The sequence below is a fragment of the Tenrec ecaudatus genome, chromosome X, assembly GCF_050624435.1.
Source record: "Tenrec ecaudatus isolate mTenEca1 chromosome X, mTenEca1.hap1, whole genome shotgun sequence".
Lineage (NCBI taxonomy): Eukaryota > Metazoa > Chordata > Mammalia > Afrosoricida > Tenrecidae > Tenrec > Tenrec ecaudatus.
In genome coordinates, this window is record NC_134548.1 from 83,652,094 (window position 1) to 83,666,411 (window position 14,318).

At 39.7% G+C, this 14,318-nt stretch overlaps 1 protein-coding gene and 1 pseudogene across 2 annotated transcripts in view; one reads left to right on the forward strand and one right to left on the reverse strand.

Annotated features, from left to right (window-relative positions):
* Positions 1-14,318, reverse strand: part of ZDHHC15 (zDHHC palmitoyltransferase 15) — a 174,296-nt gene that overhangs the window by 106,729 nt on the left and 53,249 nt on the right. For both annotated transcript variants that reach the window (XR_012781146.1, XM_075539114.1), the window contains exon 4: positions 7,630-7,750. Coding sequence is in view for 1 of the 2 variants with exons in the window: in XM_075539114.1 (XP_075395229.1) it covers positions 7,630-7,750 (121 nt within the window). In the remaining variant the exon portion in view is untranslated. The remainder of the gene's footprint in view (positions 1-7,629; positions 7,751-14,318) is intronic.
* LOC142435186 (U4 spliceosomal RNA) lies at positions 7,438-7,510 on the forward strand (annotated as a pseudogene).

The window sequence follows — 14,318 nt, forward strand, 5'->3', positions numbered from 1 at the left end:
TTGAGCATTTTACCAAAGAAGACATTCAAATGGCTAATGAGCACATGAAAAGACGTAACATATCATTAAGGAAATACAAACACAAACCACAATGAGATAACACATCACTGCAATAGGATGGCTATAATCACAAACAAAAACAACCATAAAAATGTTGATGAGGATGTTGAGAAATTGACACTCTCATCCACTGATGGAAGGAGTGTACAATGGTACAGCCATTGTTAAAAACAGTCTGAAATAAATAAAACAAAACAAAAAAGATCACAAAAAACAGTCTGATAGTTCTTCGAAAGTTAAATATAGAATTACTATATAACCCAGTAATTCTTTCTTTTTTTAGTTTTGCAAATGATCATTTATTTATAATGAGAAGAGAAATTGCACAAATGCAAACTTTTAAAAGGCTAATAAATCCCACAAATATTATATATACCTAGTATTTTTCACTCATTAATTGAAACACCTCTATAATGGTTTTCTCGTTCCCTTGTTTGGCTACATAATCAGTTCACTCATGTGTCTATCATTTTCTAGACAGACAAGAAAAAAGGTAATCAAACCTTTCCTTTACCATAGTTGATATTAAACCAGTAATTCTACTAAGGTATATACCAAAGTGACTTATAAGGAGGGGCTTAAACAAACACTACTATAACATTGTTCCCTGCAGCATTATTTATGATAGTAAAAATATAGAAGTCCAACCATATATCAATAGATGAATGTATAAATAAAATGTATTATATCCACATAAATTCATGTCCTAATGTCATGGTTAGTGCTTCTGTTCTACCTCCTAGATTGTTGAGATATGTTTGGGATTTTAAAAGCTTGCAAAAGGCTGTCCAAGATACATTTGGTCTCCATTCACCTAGAAGTACAGAGGATGGAAGACATTCCTCTACAAGAGAAGGAAATGAAATTTGGGATTAATTGCCTCCATGAAGAATTGTCTCATTTGACATGAGAGCAGAAGTGGATGTTATCTGGCTATCATTACTAAATGCTTTGATCAAAAGGAGAAAAATACAGAACCAAACTTTGAATTCTCAAAGAAACCTAGCCTTCTGGACCCATTAAGACGCAAAGAATCCTAGAAGCTACTGGCCTCGCATTATCTTTAAGCCATAAACCAAAAGCATCTCTTGAAGTCTCCTTAAAAACAAATAATAGTTTCGCTTAACAGGTAAAGAATACCGCCCTTGAGCAATAAGATATTTAAGAACTATCTATATGGGATCAAACTGACAAAAGCAAAAAAAAATGAGAAAACTTAGGTCACAGTGAGTTTTAGTTATTCTAAAGGAAAAACACAGAAAAGGAGAGTGAGGATAGTTGTACAAATGGAAGAATGTCATCGCTGTACTGAATTACACATGTAGAAATTGTTGAACTGGCATGTCCTGTTGTGTTTATTCTTAACAATAACTAAAAATATGAGATTAAAATGTTTAAAATACTATGAAAAATTCGAAATATACTACAATTACATATAATAGCATGACTTGCACGCACTGTTGTCCAACTTTAACAATGATTAACAATGTGCCATTTTTGTTTAATCTATTACCTCTACTGGCTTTTCACTTGAGAAATTTAAAGCAAAGCTCAGATATTGTTTTACTTAAAACTACATCAGTATACATGAAGACATTTAAAAATAATAACCACCATGCCATTTATTCTTCAATTGACAATATGTAGTGAATACAACCTAATATCAGATTATATTAAAATTTCAACAATTATCAAATGGAATCTTAAATTTTTGTTGAATAAATACAATGATGGACACTAGTGTCTAACAGTATGAGGGGGTATTAAAAAACGGGCCCCCAGCCTGGTTGAAAGCCACTCATATTGAGCTTCTCTATCATCTTTTCCCACAGATGTAGTCAATTTGATTTCTGTGTGTTCTAGCTGGAAAAACCTTTTGTGTTGTTGAAAATATGTATTTGCAATGAAGAAGTCATTGATCTTGCAAAAGAATATCATCTGACCTCCAACTTGTTTTCTTTCACCAAGACCATGTTTTCCAACTACTATTCCTTCTTCTTTGTTTCCAATTTTTGAATTCCAGTTGTCAGTATTTATTAATGTATCTTGAGTTTGTCACTTTCAGAATGAAGTTGGTGGAATTCTTCAAATTTTGGATCACTAGATTTGGTGGTTGGTAAATAAATTTGAATAACAGTTGTATTGATTAGATTTCCTGGTATGTGGACAGATAGTGGAGCCCGGGTAGCACTGGGGTTATGTGTTGTGCTGCAATCTGTATGATTGGCAGTTCAAAACCACCAGCAGCTTCAAGGGAGAAAGTCTGGGCTTTCTATTCTCATAAGCAGTTACATCTCAGAAACCCACAAGGGGTTTCTATGAGGCAACAATAGCAGTGAATTTGAGTAAGTCAGCATTGACTCTCTGGCAGTGAGTGGTTAAATATTACCCTATCAGAGAGAGGAATATACTTAAAGATAGGTCTTGCGATGTCATTTTTGATGATGAATGTAACATCTGCCCTCTTGAATCTGTCATTCCTGGCATAATAAACCCCATGTTTGTTTAATTCAAAATGATCAACACCAGTCCATTTCAGCTCACCAAAGCCTCAAATATCAATCTTTATTCACTCTATTTTATTTTTGATGACGTCCAATTTTCCTAGATTCATATTTTATACATTACAAGTTCAAATATTAATTGATGTTTGTAATTACTCCCCCCCCCCCATTTTGAGTCCATTAGCCAATAAAGGTCCTGAAGGCTTTACTTCAACCGCATCAAATGGTTGCCTCTAGTTTGGAAAGGCAGCTATTGCTCAGTGATAGTTTGAGTGCTTTCTGACCTGAGGGGCTTATTTTCTGTCACTATCTCCGATGATCGTTCACGTCTATTCAGGAACTGACAATGTTTGATATTAGCCATAAGGTTTTCAGTGGCTAATTACTCTGAGGCGGACAGCCTATTCCTTCTTCACAGCCTCTTCTTGCTCTGGAAGCCAGTGCACTGAAACCTGTCTCCTTTGGGTGACCCTGATGGTATTTGAAATGCCAGTGACATAGCTTCTAGCAGCACAGCAACATACAAGGCACCACAGGACAACAAACTGACAGACAAGTGGTGGATATAAAATCCTACTTAGCAAAAAAAAAGGAATTAAGAAATGATATACAAGATTGATGACATAGGGAATCCAGGGCAGATGACTCCTCCAGAGCCAGTAAGGAGAGTGCCAATGCCTGGAGGGTGGAGAGAATGTAGGGTAGAAAGGGGGAACTGATTAAAGGAATCTACATATAGCCTCCTCCTTGAGGGAGGGACAGCAGAGAAGAGGGCAGGGGGAGACGTCATACAGTGTAATATATGACAAAATAATAATAATATGTGAATGATGAAGGGTTCATGAGGGAAGGGGAATGGGGAGGGAGGGGGGAAATGAGCAGCAGATGTTAAGGGCTCAAGTAGAAGGCAAATGTTTTGAGAATGATGATGGCAACAAATGTACATATGTTCGTGACACAATGGATGGATGTATAGATTGTGATAAGAATTGTACGAGCCCTCAATAAAATGATTTTTAAAAGATTGATGAATCATAAAAACATTATGTTGAATAAAAGAAACCAGACAAAAAAGAGCACATACAGTATTACTCTACTCCATTTGTATAAAATTCTCGAACAGCCCAAACTAACTTATGATTAAATGATCAGAATAATAGTGTCTTTAGGAGTAGGGACTGACTGCAAAGAGACATGAGGAAACTTCCTGGGGTGGTGGCAATAAGCACAGGGATTTTGGTTACACAGGTCAGTGCATTTGTCAAAACTCTTTCAATGGTAGACTTAAGCTTTGTGCATGTTTTTGTATATAATTTTACTCCTTTCTGGGAACAGAACCTCTGACAATGGAGCCAATAAATAACATCATGATAAATAGAGAAACCATTGATGTTGTCTTGATTTCATTTTACTTGATCTATAACCAATGTTCCTGGAAACAGCAGTCAAGAAATTAAATGCTACATTGCATTGGGGAAATCTGCTACAAAAATACCTACCTGATGTGTTAAAGACTGATTATGTTTCTTTGAAGACCCAAGCTATGGTAGTTTCAATTTGCTCCTATACATGTGAAAGCTGGACAATGAACGCAAAAGACCAAAGAAGAATTCATTATTGGTGTTGGTGTTAAATATTAAATATACATAGACTACCAGAAGAATGAGTAAATCTACCCTGGAGAAATTATAGCCAGAGGCTCCTTAGAAGCAAGGATGGTGAGGTTTCATCTCCCTTACATTAGGTATGTAATCAGGAGGGAGTGGTCCCCCTGATGACATCATACTTGAACTGGAGAAGGTCACTGAACAAGAAGACCCTTGATGAAATGGAAGGATGCAATTGCTATAATAAGGGCCTCAAACAAAACCTTTTATGTCCGGACATGGTAGACAGATAGTAGGTTGTAGAAACTATGGCACTGTGTGTGAGTGTCATGTCGAAGCTGCAGAGTGGAGATACCAAGATGCAACAGAAAATGCCAGAGCGCCAGGAGAAGTATTTCCCAGAAAATTCCTTATTTAAACCTGATGATCTTATTGAAAGGTGGCTGTCTAGCCATTGAATGAAAAGAGGCCTGTTTCTGGGACATTGCTAAACGAAGAATTAATTTAATAATTCCAAGAAATTCTTATGAAATGCTAGTGGTGCAAAGCTCAAGAAAAAATCTTTTTTAGATCAATAACAATTTTTTTGGCTAGGTGTTACAAACCCTAGATCTCTAGATTAATTTTCCTGTGTTTTTTTTTATGTGATCATGTCATACTACCTGAAATCACAAGCTATTATCAAATAGGTTTGTTTGTTTGTTTGTTTTCTGTATACTTGATTTTTAGTGCTGATGTGGGATCACTTTGGACTTAAAATGTAAATTGTGATTAAAGACATTATTTCAAGGAGTAATATATACCTGTATAATAGAATTCAATAAATCTGATATTTTCCTATTAAAAACCCCATAACATTAATTGTGAGGATGATATAGGATGGGGCAGTAATTTTCTATTGTATATAGTGTCTCGATACGTAGGAAAATTACTAAGTGGAATCTAATAACAACAGCAAAAACCAGTAATAAAAATCTTGAGCTCGGGTGCATAAGCAAATGTGGTGAAGAAAACTGATAGTGCCTAGCTATCAAAGATATAACATCTGGGGTCTTAAAGGCTTGAAGATAAACAAACAGTCATCTAGCTGAGAACCAAGTCCACATGGAAGAAGCACACCAGCCTGTGTGATCATGAGGTGTTGACAGGATCGTGCACCAGGCATCAAAGACCCAGAACAAAAAATCATGTCAATGTGAATGAGGGGAAGTCCGGAGTGGAGACCCAAAGCCCATCTGTAGGTAACTGGACATCCCCTTACAGAAGGGTCACAGGGAGGAGATGAGCCAATCAGGGTGCAGTATTGCACAGATGAAACATACAACTTTCCTCTAATCCTTTTATGCATCCCCACCTCGCCCACTATCATGATCCCAATTCTACCTTACAAATCTGGCTGAACCAGAGGATGTACACTGGTGGAGATGAGAGCTGGAAACACAGGGAATCTAGGACAGATAAACCCCCTCAGGACCAATAATGAGAGTAGAGATACCAGGAGGAGGAGGAAAAGGTGGGGGGGGGGGGAGAACCGATCACAAGGATCTACATATAACCCCCTCCGTGGGGGACAGACAACAGAAAAGTGGGTGAAGGGAGACATTGGACAGTGTAAGACATTAAAAAATAATAATGATTTATAAATTATCAAAGATTCGTGAAGGAAGGAGAGTGGGTGAGGGAAGGGGGATAATGAGGAGCTGATACCAAGGGCTCAAGTAGAAAGAAAATGTTTTGAGAATGATGGTGGCAACAAATGCACAAATGTGCTTGACACAATAGATGTATGTATGGATTGTGAAGAGTTGTACAAGCCCCAAAAAAATTATTTTAAAAAATCTTGAACTCTCCATTTGCATGGAAAAGTATTTAGGAGGATGTTGTACTGCAAATCATAAAGTCACCAGTTCAAAAACTTCTAGCCGCTTCACAGGAGACAGATGATGCTTTCTACTCCCTTGAAAATTTACAGTCTCAGAAACCCAAAGGGGCAGTTCTAGTCTGTTATATATGGTTTCTATGAATCAGAACTGACTCGAAGGCAGTAAATTAATTTTTTTGACACTGTTGTTTCTTACTTTTAAATGCATTAAAAATAAGATCACTTGGTAGATGATGCACTCAAAACCCCAAACTAAACTGACTGCCATAGAGTTGATTCTCGATTCTGACACACAGTGGCGCTATAAGAACACGGTAGAACTACCCTGGTAAATTTCTAACCCTGTAAATTTTTAAGGGAGTAGAAAGCCTTGTCTTTCTCCCATGGAATGGCTGGTGGTTTCCAACTGCTGATCTTGCAGTTAGTATCCCAACACATACCAACTACACCATCAGGCCTCCTGGACGATGCAGAGCGAAAGTGCTATATGCATAGAAAAGTATATGGGTAGGGTGGTCTGCCTTCATTACTTAGTCTCGTCTATGCTGCCTAGACTCGAGCATTCTCTGATAGAGAGCCTGAGAACTGGATTTTTCTCTCCCCTGGTTCTCTAACTGCCAAGAAACTTTCTTACTGTTCTGAACCCACAGTAGCGTTCTCTGTCTCTATATCCATGACTACTAAAGTAATTACTTTTGTAGCTAATGGGGGAAGCAATGTTCTACTAGACAGTAGACCCACAGTCACATGAGTGCCACGCTGCTTGAACAAAGCCTGGCAACAGAAAGGTCAGGCCAGGTGCAGTTGAATAGGGGCTGTTTCCAAGTTTGGTTAGAGGTATAGAGACCCTAAAATCCTTTGTCTCGTGGTCTTTCTCTTAAAATGTAAACTTGGAGCCTAAAGGTACAGAAGGAATTTCCTATGTTGGCTTACCCTGAGAGAAGGGTCTGAGGAAGAGCATCCCAAGATGAACCTTACCCCTGAGTCATCTGTGTCCTTATCACTATGCAAATAAATAAAAGCTTGTAATGGGAGCTATAGGCCTCTAGGAGCTCATTTTTTCATTGAGGATCATCTCAGTGTGATAAACCAATATGAGTATTAAGATTCTGATACTCAAGAAGATTCCGACTTATAGCGACTCTATAGGACAGATTAGAACTGTCCCTTTGGGTTTCCAAAGCTATAAATCTTTATGGGAAGTAGAAAACCTCATCTTTCTCCCATAGAGTGGCTGGTGAGTTTGAACTGCTAGCCTAATGGTTAGCAGTCCAACATGTATAGTAAAATTTTAATGGTAGAATATAATGGTGGGTATACATAGTTTTCTGTATAATTTTTTCAACCTTGATACATGTTTGAACATTTTTTTAAAATGTTGGGAAGCTTTGCGCAGTAGCAATATCGTAGCCAATCAGGTTTACCTGAGGCGCGATTATTGGTAATTGGAAAAAAAGAAGAAGAAGAAGAAACACCATGGGGTTTTCCTAAGATGGAAGGGACATATATGACTAAGCCTATATGACAATCTTGCTGAGCTGCCTCTCCTTGTCTAGCTGACCTTGGATGAACTGACCTCCATTCCCGGTTCTTGTGTAAACTGGTAGCTTCTTGGCCATATCAATGAGCATCTGCTTCTGGACCTCAGGTCTCTCTTCATTTTCATAGCGCTCCTTGTCTGTGTAAGACAAGTGAAACTAGAAGCAGAAATGATAGACAAAATTTTATTTTCCAAGGATCATATAAACGATTAACAGTACCAATAACAACAAAAAAACATTTAATTGAAAATCATAATCACCTATCCTTGAAGCGCAAGTACTTGTCTAGTTTATTTTTACTAATCCTTTTAATGAGATCAGTGGTATTTCCTTTAATTCATTACAAGGAAAACAGCACTTGGAGATATTAAGTACCGTATCCAAGGTAGTACTCAACTAATAAGTACCTTTGCTGGTCCCCAGACCCAGTTCATCTGACTAACCATCACCGTTCCCTTTTCTTCAACCATAATATTAGATCACATACACTTTGCTTCTGGAAGACTGTGGATAAATAACCGTGTCTTGTTCTTGGGTGCAGAGTATGGTTCCTAGGTGACACTAATGATCCTCTCAAGAAAGCTGGATGGCCTGCTTGTGACATTGCCTGCATGCTCTAGTTGAGAGCTGAGCGGACCGTGGAGGACTACCACTGTCTTATTCTCGTGTGCTAATATGACAGAAATGCCTGAGGCACATGGCTTTCACCAACAGGGATTTCTTTGCTCACATTTTAGGAGATAGAAGTCCAAACTGAAAGTAATGGCTCTAGGGGAAGGCTTTCTATCCATGTTCAGCTCTGGGAAAAGGCCCTTAGTCCTTTCAGCATCTATAGGCCTGGCATGCCTTGGGGGTCTCTAAGCATTTGGCATCAGTCTTCTCCATGTGTAGGAGTTTTTCAATGCAAGGGCCCCAGGTCCAAAGGATTCATCCAACTCCAAGCTAGTCTTTCATTGAGGTAGTAGGTTCCTTGGATCTCGGCTTTCTTCTTTCCTTTTCTCCCTAAGATAAAACATATTGCAGGGCGCACTCCAGGGAAACTCCCCTTACATAGAATGAGGGATGGAATTAAGAGATTTGTAGCCTGTTTCTAATCATTTTATTGGCTAGTTAGGAGCCCTGGTGGAGTAGTGGTAACAAGTTGGGCTGCTAACCACAAAGTCAGCATTTCGAAATCACCAGCTGCTCCAGTGGAGAAATATGAGGTTCTTGACTCCCATAAAGAGTTACAGAGTCTGAAATTCACCGAGGTAATCTATCTTGTCCCATAGTGTCAGTATGTGTCAGAATCAACTTGATGGCAGTATGTGTGTGTGTGTGTGTGTGTGTGTGTGTGTGTGATTAGCTTACCACATCAGATCACATCATGGCGATCATCATATAACTGCTAGACCATTAAAAATTATGGCCCAAGTCAAGTTAAGAGAGACAGAGTTTAACCAATGACAATCACTATTTCAGTAATTTTTAGTTTGGGACGGAGCGTGTTGCTACAACGAGTTAATCTTGCAGAAGATATGCCATGTATTTTCTAAAGTAATGCAGACCCAAAAGCTTACTTCGGTCGAGACAGAAGAGTACACAGAGGTAAAAAGCAAAGAATCTGTAGTAAGACATTCTGGATTTAAATGTCATCTCTGCCACATAATATCACTTTGGTACTCTGAACATAGTTTCTTCATCTGTCAAATCTGTAAAATAACTGCTTCAAAGACATAATGGACTGCTAGTCCTACATCTGCTGTTCAAACCCACTAGCTGCTCCACGGAAGAAAGATAAGGCTATTTGTTCTTGTAACGAATTTTAGTCTTGGAAACCCTAAGAGCAGTTCTATTCTGTAACACAGAGTCACTAGGAGTTGGAATTGACTCGATGGCAGGGGCTTTAATATCTACTTCACAAGACAAGTGCAAAAGTACAAGATAATAAAATGCAAATAAAAATCTACTTTAGATGTCCATTTTAAATGTTCTTTTGTTTTTAAAACCATATACTTGTGTATACTCCCAATCAGCTTTCTACATCTGTTCATCTTGCATATCTAGTTATCTATTTGTTTATATATGTTGTTTACTACTATTACGGAAGATTTGTGTGTGCACTAGATTTCCCTTCATTGTATTTTACTTTCGCTCATGCCCAGTCATGTACTTTGCCACTCCTCGCGCTGTGCCACCCACCCTATTATTGCATGCTACCTTTCCCTTCACCCAGTCAACACATATCTCCTATTTGGTCAGGGATTTACCTTTCCTTCCCCTCCCATCCTCGGAAACATCTAAGAAGGCTTCTTTCTGTGTATAAATCTCCCCATCCCTACCCTATTTTTATATAAAGGGTCTCAGACAATATTTGTTCTCTTGTGATTCACTGATTACACTCAGCATAATGTCCTCCAGGTCCGTCCATATGATGAGCTATTTCCTAGTGCTCATTATTCTTTAATGCTGCGTAGCACGTTGTACATATGCACCACAGTTTGTTCATGTAATCATCATTCTTGACGATGAGCACTACGGTTATTTATATCTTTTTGCAATTGTATCTAATGTTGCAATAGACATGAGTACATATATCTGTTCATGTCATGGATGTTATTTCTGTAGGATACATACCTGGTAGTGGGATTGATGGATTATATGGCATTTCTATTTCCATCATTTTAAAGAAACACAATACCATTTTCAACAGTATTTGTATTATTTTTTTCAGCAGTGCAAAAGATTTCTAGTGACTCGGTCTTACCAGAATTTGTTGCTTTTCGTTTTTCTGGACTTTGCAGTTATTATCGGGATGAGAAATCATCGCATTGTTGTTTTGATTTTCATCTCTCTAATGGTAAATGGTTGTGAGCATTTCTTCATGTGTTTCTTGTTCACCTGTCTTTAAGGAAGTGTCTGTCTAATTATATCCTCTGCCTAATTTAAATTGGATTCTTTGTCCTTTGTTGTTGCGGTATTGAGATTTTCTATGAAATTTAGAGATTACTATTCTGTCTGATATGCCATTGCATATCTCTTTGGGAAAGTCTTTTCATATACATAAGTGATCATTTTTAGGAGCTACCAGTCCTCTAGTAAAGCTTCTGCTATTTGTGATATAAAATAAGAGCTTCAAGGTTAGCCCATACTGTTTCTTGAATGATCTTTATAGCTTTTGGGTTTGCATTTAAGTCTTTGAGCAACTGTGAGTTAATTATGTAATAATCAAAATTTAATCCTGTAAAAATATCTGACATTGCCCATATCTTTCATTTTAAGTGTTTTGGGAGGATATGTTGTTGTTAGGTGTCATCGTGTCAGCCCCCACTTAGAGTGGAACAAAACACGGCCCGGTCCTGCACCACCCGCACCATGGTTCCTGTGCTTGAGCTCATTGTTGTAGCCACGGGACCAATTCATCTCCTTGAGGGCCTTCCTCTTGTGAAATGTCTTGTCCCATCTCAGGCTCATGAAAAAAGAACTGGGGGAGAGCTCAAGCAAGATGACAACCGAGTAGCATGGATACTGGGATCAGCACAGAGGGACCAGAGAAGGATATCCTTCCCTCCCATGCCACAGGATTCACACATAAAGGACCGCCAAGGTAAACAGGAGTCGTTCTTAACCTGTGGACAAGCAGATGGATTCTGGGCTCCCGATTAACCATACCTCCAGTCAAAGAATAGTTAGCTCTCACATCATGGCCCTGCTCGATACTCCGCTTTATGAAAGGATCACTGAAGATAAGGGTGCTACAGAAAAGTGAGGTGAAGAACGCAGACGGTGTTCGACTATCAATTGGAATAGTGTTTATGGTCTTTTTAAAAGTCAATTTTATTGGGGCTCGTATAACTCTTATCACAATCGATACATCCATCCATTGTGTCAAGCGCATTTGTTGCCATCATCATTTTAAAAACATTTTCTATCTGTTTGATCACTTAGTATCAGCTTCTCATTTTCCCCTCCCTCCTGCACCTTCCCTCCATCACGAATCCTTGATAATTTATGAATTATTATTTTTTTCATGTCTTACACTGACTGATGTCTCTCTTCACCCACTTTTCTTTTGTCCATCCCCCTGGGAGGGTGATATAGGTAGATAACTGTGATCAGTTTCCTCTTTCTCCCCCCACCTTCACTTACCCTCCTGGTCTGGATTTTCTCAATGTTGGTCCTGAGGGGGTTATCTGTCCTGGATTCCCTTTGTTTCCAGCTCTTATCTGTACCCGTGTACATTCTCTGGCCTAGCCAGATTTATAAGGTAGAATTGGGGTCATTAAAGTGGCGGGAAGGAAGCATTAAAGAACTAGAGGAAAGTTGTATGTCTCATCGGTGCTATACTTCACCCTGACTGGATCGTCTCCTTCCTGCGATCCTTCTGTAAGGGGATTTCCAGTTGCCTACAGATGGGCTTTGGGTCTCCACATCACACTCCCCCTCATTCACAATGATGTAATCTTTTGTTCTGAGTCTTTGATGCCTGATACTTGATCCCACTGACACCTTTTGATCACACAGGCTGGTGTGCTTCTTCCATGTGGGCTTTGTTGCTTCTCAGCTAGATGGCTACTTGTTTATCTTCAAGCCTTTAAGACGCCAGACTCTATATTTTTTGATAGCCAGGTATCATCAACTTTCTTCACCTCATTTGCTTATTCACCCGCTTTGGCTTCGGCTATCGTGTAGGGAAGATGAGCATCATGGAATGCCAGTTTCATAGAGCAAAGTGATCTTGTATTGAGGGAGTACTTGAGTAGAGGCCCCGTACCCATTTACTACATTAGTACTGAACCTATAAATATATGCACATAGATCTATTCCCCCGTCCTCATATATAAATATATTTACATATGTACATACCTGTATTTAGACCTCTATATATGCCCTTTGCCTCTTAATCCTTTTCTCTACTTCATTTTACTTTCCTCTTGTCCCACTATCATGTTCAAGCCTTCACTTGGGTTTCAGTAATTCCTCTCAGTTACATGGCCCTTGATTAAGCCCTACCAGGTCTCCTACACCCTCCTCGCCATCAACTTTAGGTCACTTATTTTTCCCTCGTCCCTGGGTTTGTTAACACTCACTTCCTTTCCCATGCCTCCCCCTTTCCCTTGTCCACCCAGAACCGTTGGTCCCGTTGTTTTCTCCTCCATATTGTTAATCCTGCCTATCTTATCTTGAGAGACATGCAGAGATAATAATATGCACAAAAACAAGACCAAGCAAAAAAAGAAAACTAAACAACACAAACTAATGACCAAAAAAAAAGCCTGTAAGTAGTTCAAGGTCTGTTTTGTTGACCTTTAGGAGTGTTTTCCAGTTGAGTTTGATGGGGTGCCACACCCTGGCCCCAAAGTCTGTTCTTGGTATTCCCCGGGACTTCATTGCTCTGCTCCCCTTGCTGTTCTGTTGCATGCCCTGTGTTTCACTTTGTTGTGGTGGAACCAGATTTGGCAGAATTCCCACACTATGTCTCCAGTGTTCTCCCCCATAGCGCTATGAGTCAGTGAGGGACTTGTGTCTTGTGGTGGGGTCGGCCCTATGGTCCTCTAAGCATTGGCTGCTCTGAGTAGGAATATCATCCTCAGGGCTTTGTGGACCAGGATGTGCTCCACTCTCTCTCCCTTCCCCTTCATTTGCTCCTGAGTGCTCTGATCAGACATGTCCCTCTGCCTGAGCTGTAGTTTCAGTGCTGTCATCTGATGTGAATTCTTCTGGCGGGGGTGGGGGGGCTGGAGCTGTCCACATATTTGGGATTGGGGCCAGCCCCTCAGACCCCTCTATAGGTTTCCTGCTTCATGCTGGTAGTGTTTGGGATCTTAATGGCTTATGTTCAAGCAAGCAGCCATCTAAGTGAGGGTTGAACTGAGTTCACATGGAAGAGGCACATCAGCCTCTGTGACACTAAGATGACAATAACAAAATCTAAGTATGACACAGGGAAAATTATCAGGCTTAAATTGTGAACACCCAATTTACAGAAGGCTATGGAGGAGGACAGTGGGAGGCCAAAATCCATCTGCAGAGTATCTAGTCAGATTAAACCTTCGGCAGATCCTCTCTGGCCACAGGTGAGGGACTTGAACAGCTTTACTATCAGAGACAGATTATTGTAAACTTTATTATGGTAGATCGAACCATGGTATCCTATGATATTTTTGTCAGTTGACCTCACTATTGACCTAATCTGAATACTGATTTCTTCTACCTGTTGTTATTGATATAATTAATATGTGATACAAATGACTTTGGAAAGTATGAATACAGAGTTCGTAAGCCCACTGCCTTCAGTCATTAAATTGGTTCTGTTAAATAGGTTAGAAGAAATGCCTGCAAAGAAGCCTTAAAAAAGGTGAGCCCCACCCAGTGCCATGAGTGCTCAGGATACCCAAACTCAGGGGGTGAGGGGCAGGAGAGATAAAGATATAAAGTGGCTGGCTTAATGGAGATCCCTTCATAGAGGGGTTTAGGAGAGGAGATGGGATAATTAGGGTGTGAGGTAGTATCGATGAAGAACACAGCTTTCCCCCAAATCCTGGATGCTTCCTCCCCCCAACTACCATGATCCGAATTCTACCTTGCAGGGCTGGATAGGACAGAGGCTGTACACTGGTACATATGAGGGTTGGAGGTACAGGGAATCCAGGGTGGATGATACCTTCAGGATCAAGGGTGTGAGGGACGATGCTGGGAGAGTGGAGGGTGAGTGGGTTGGAAAGGGGGAACTGATTACAGGGAT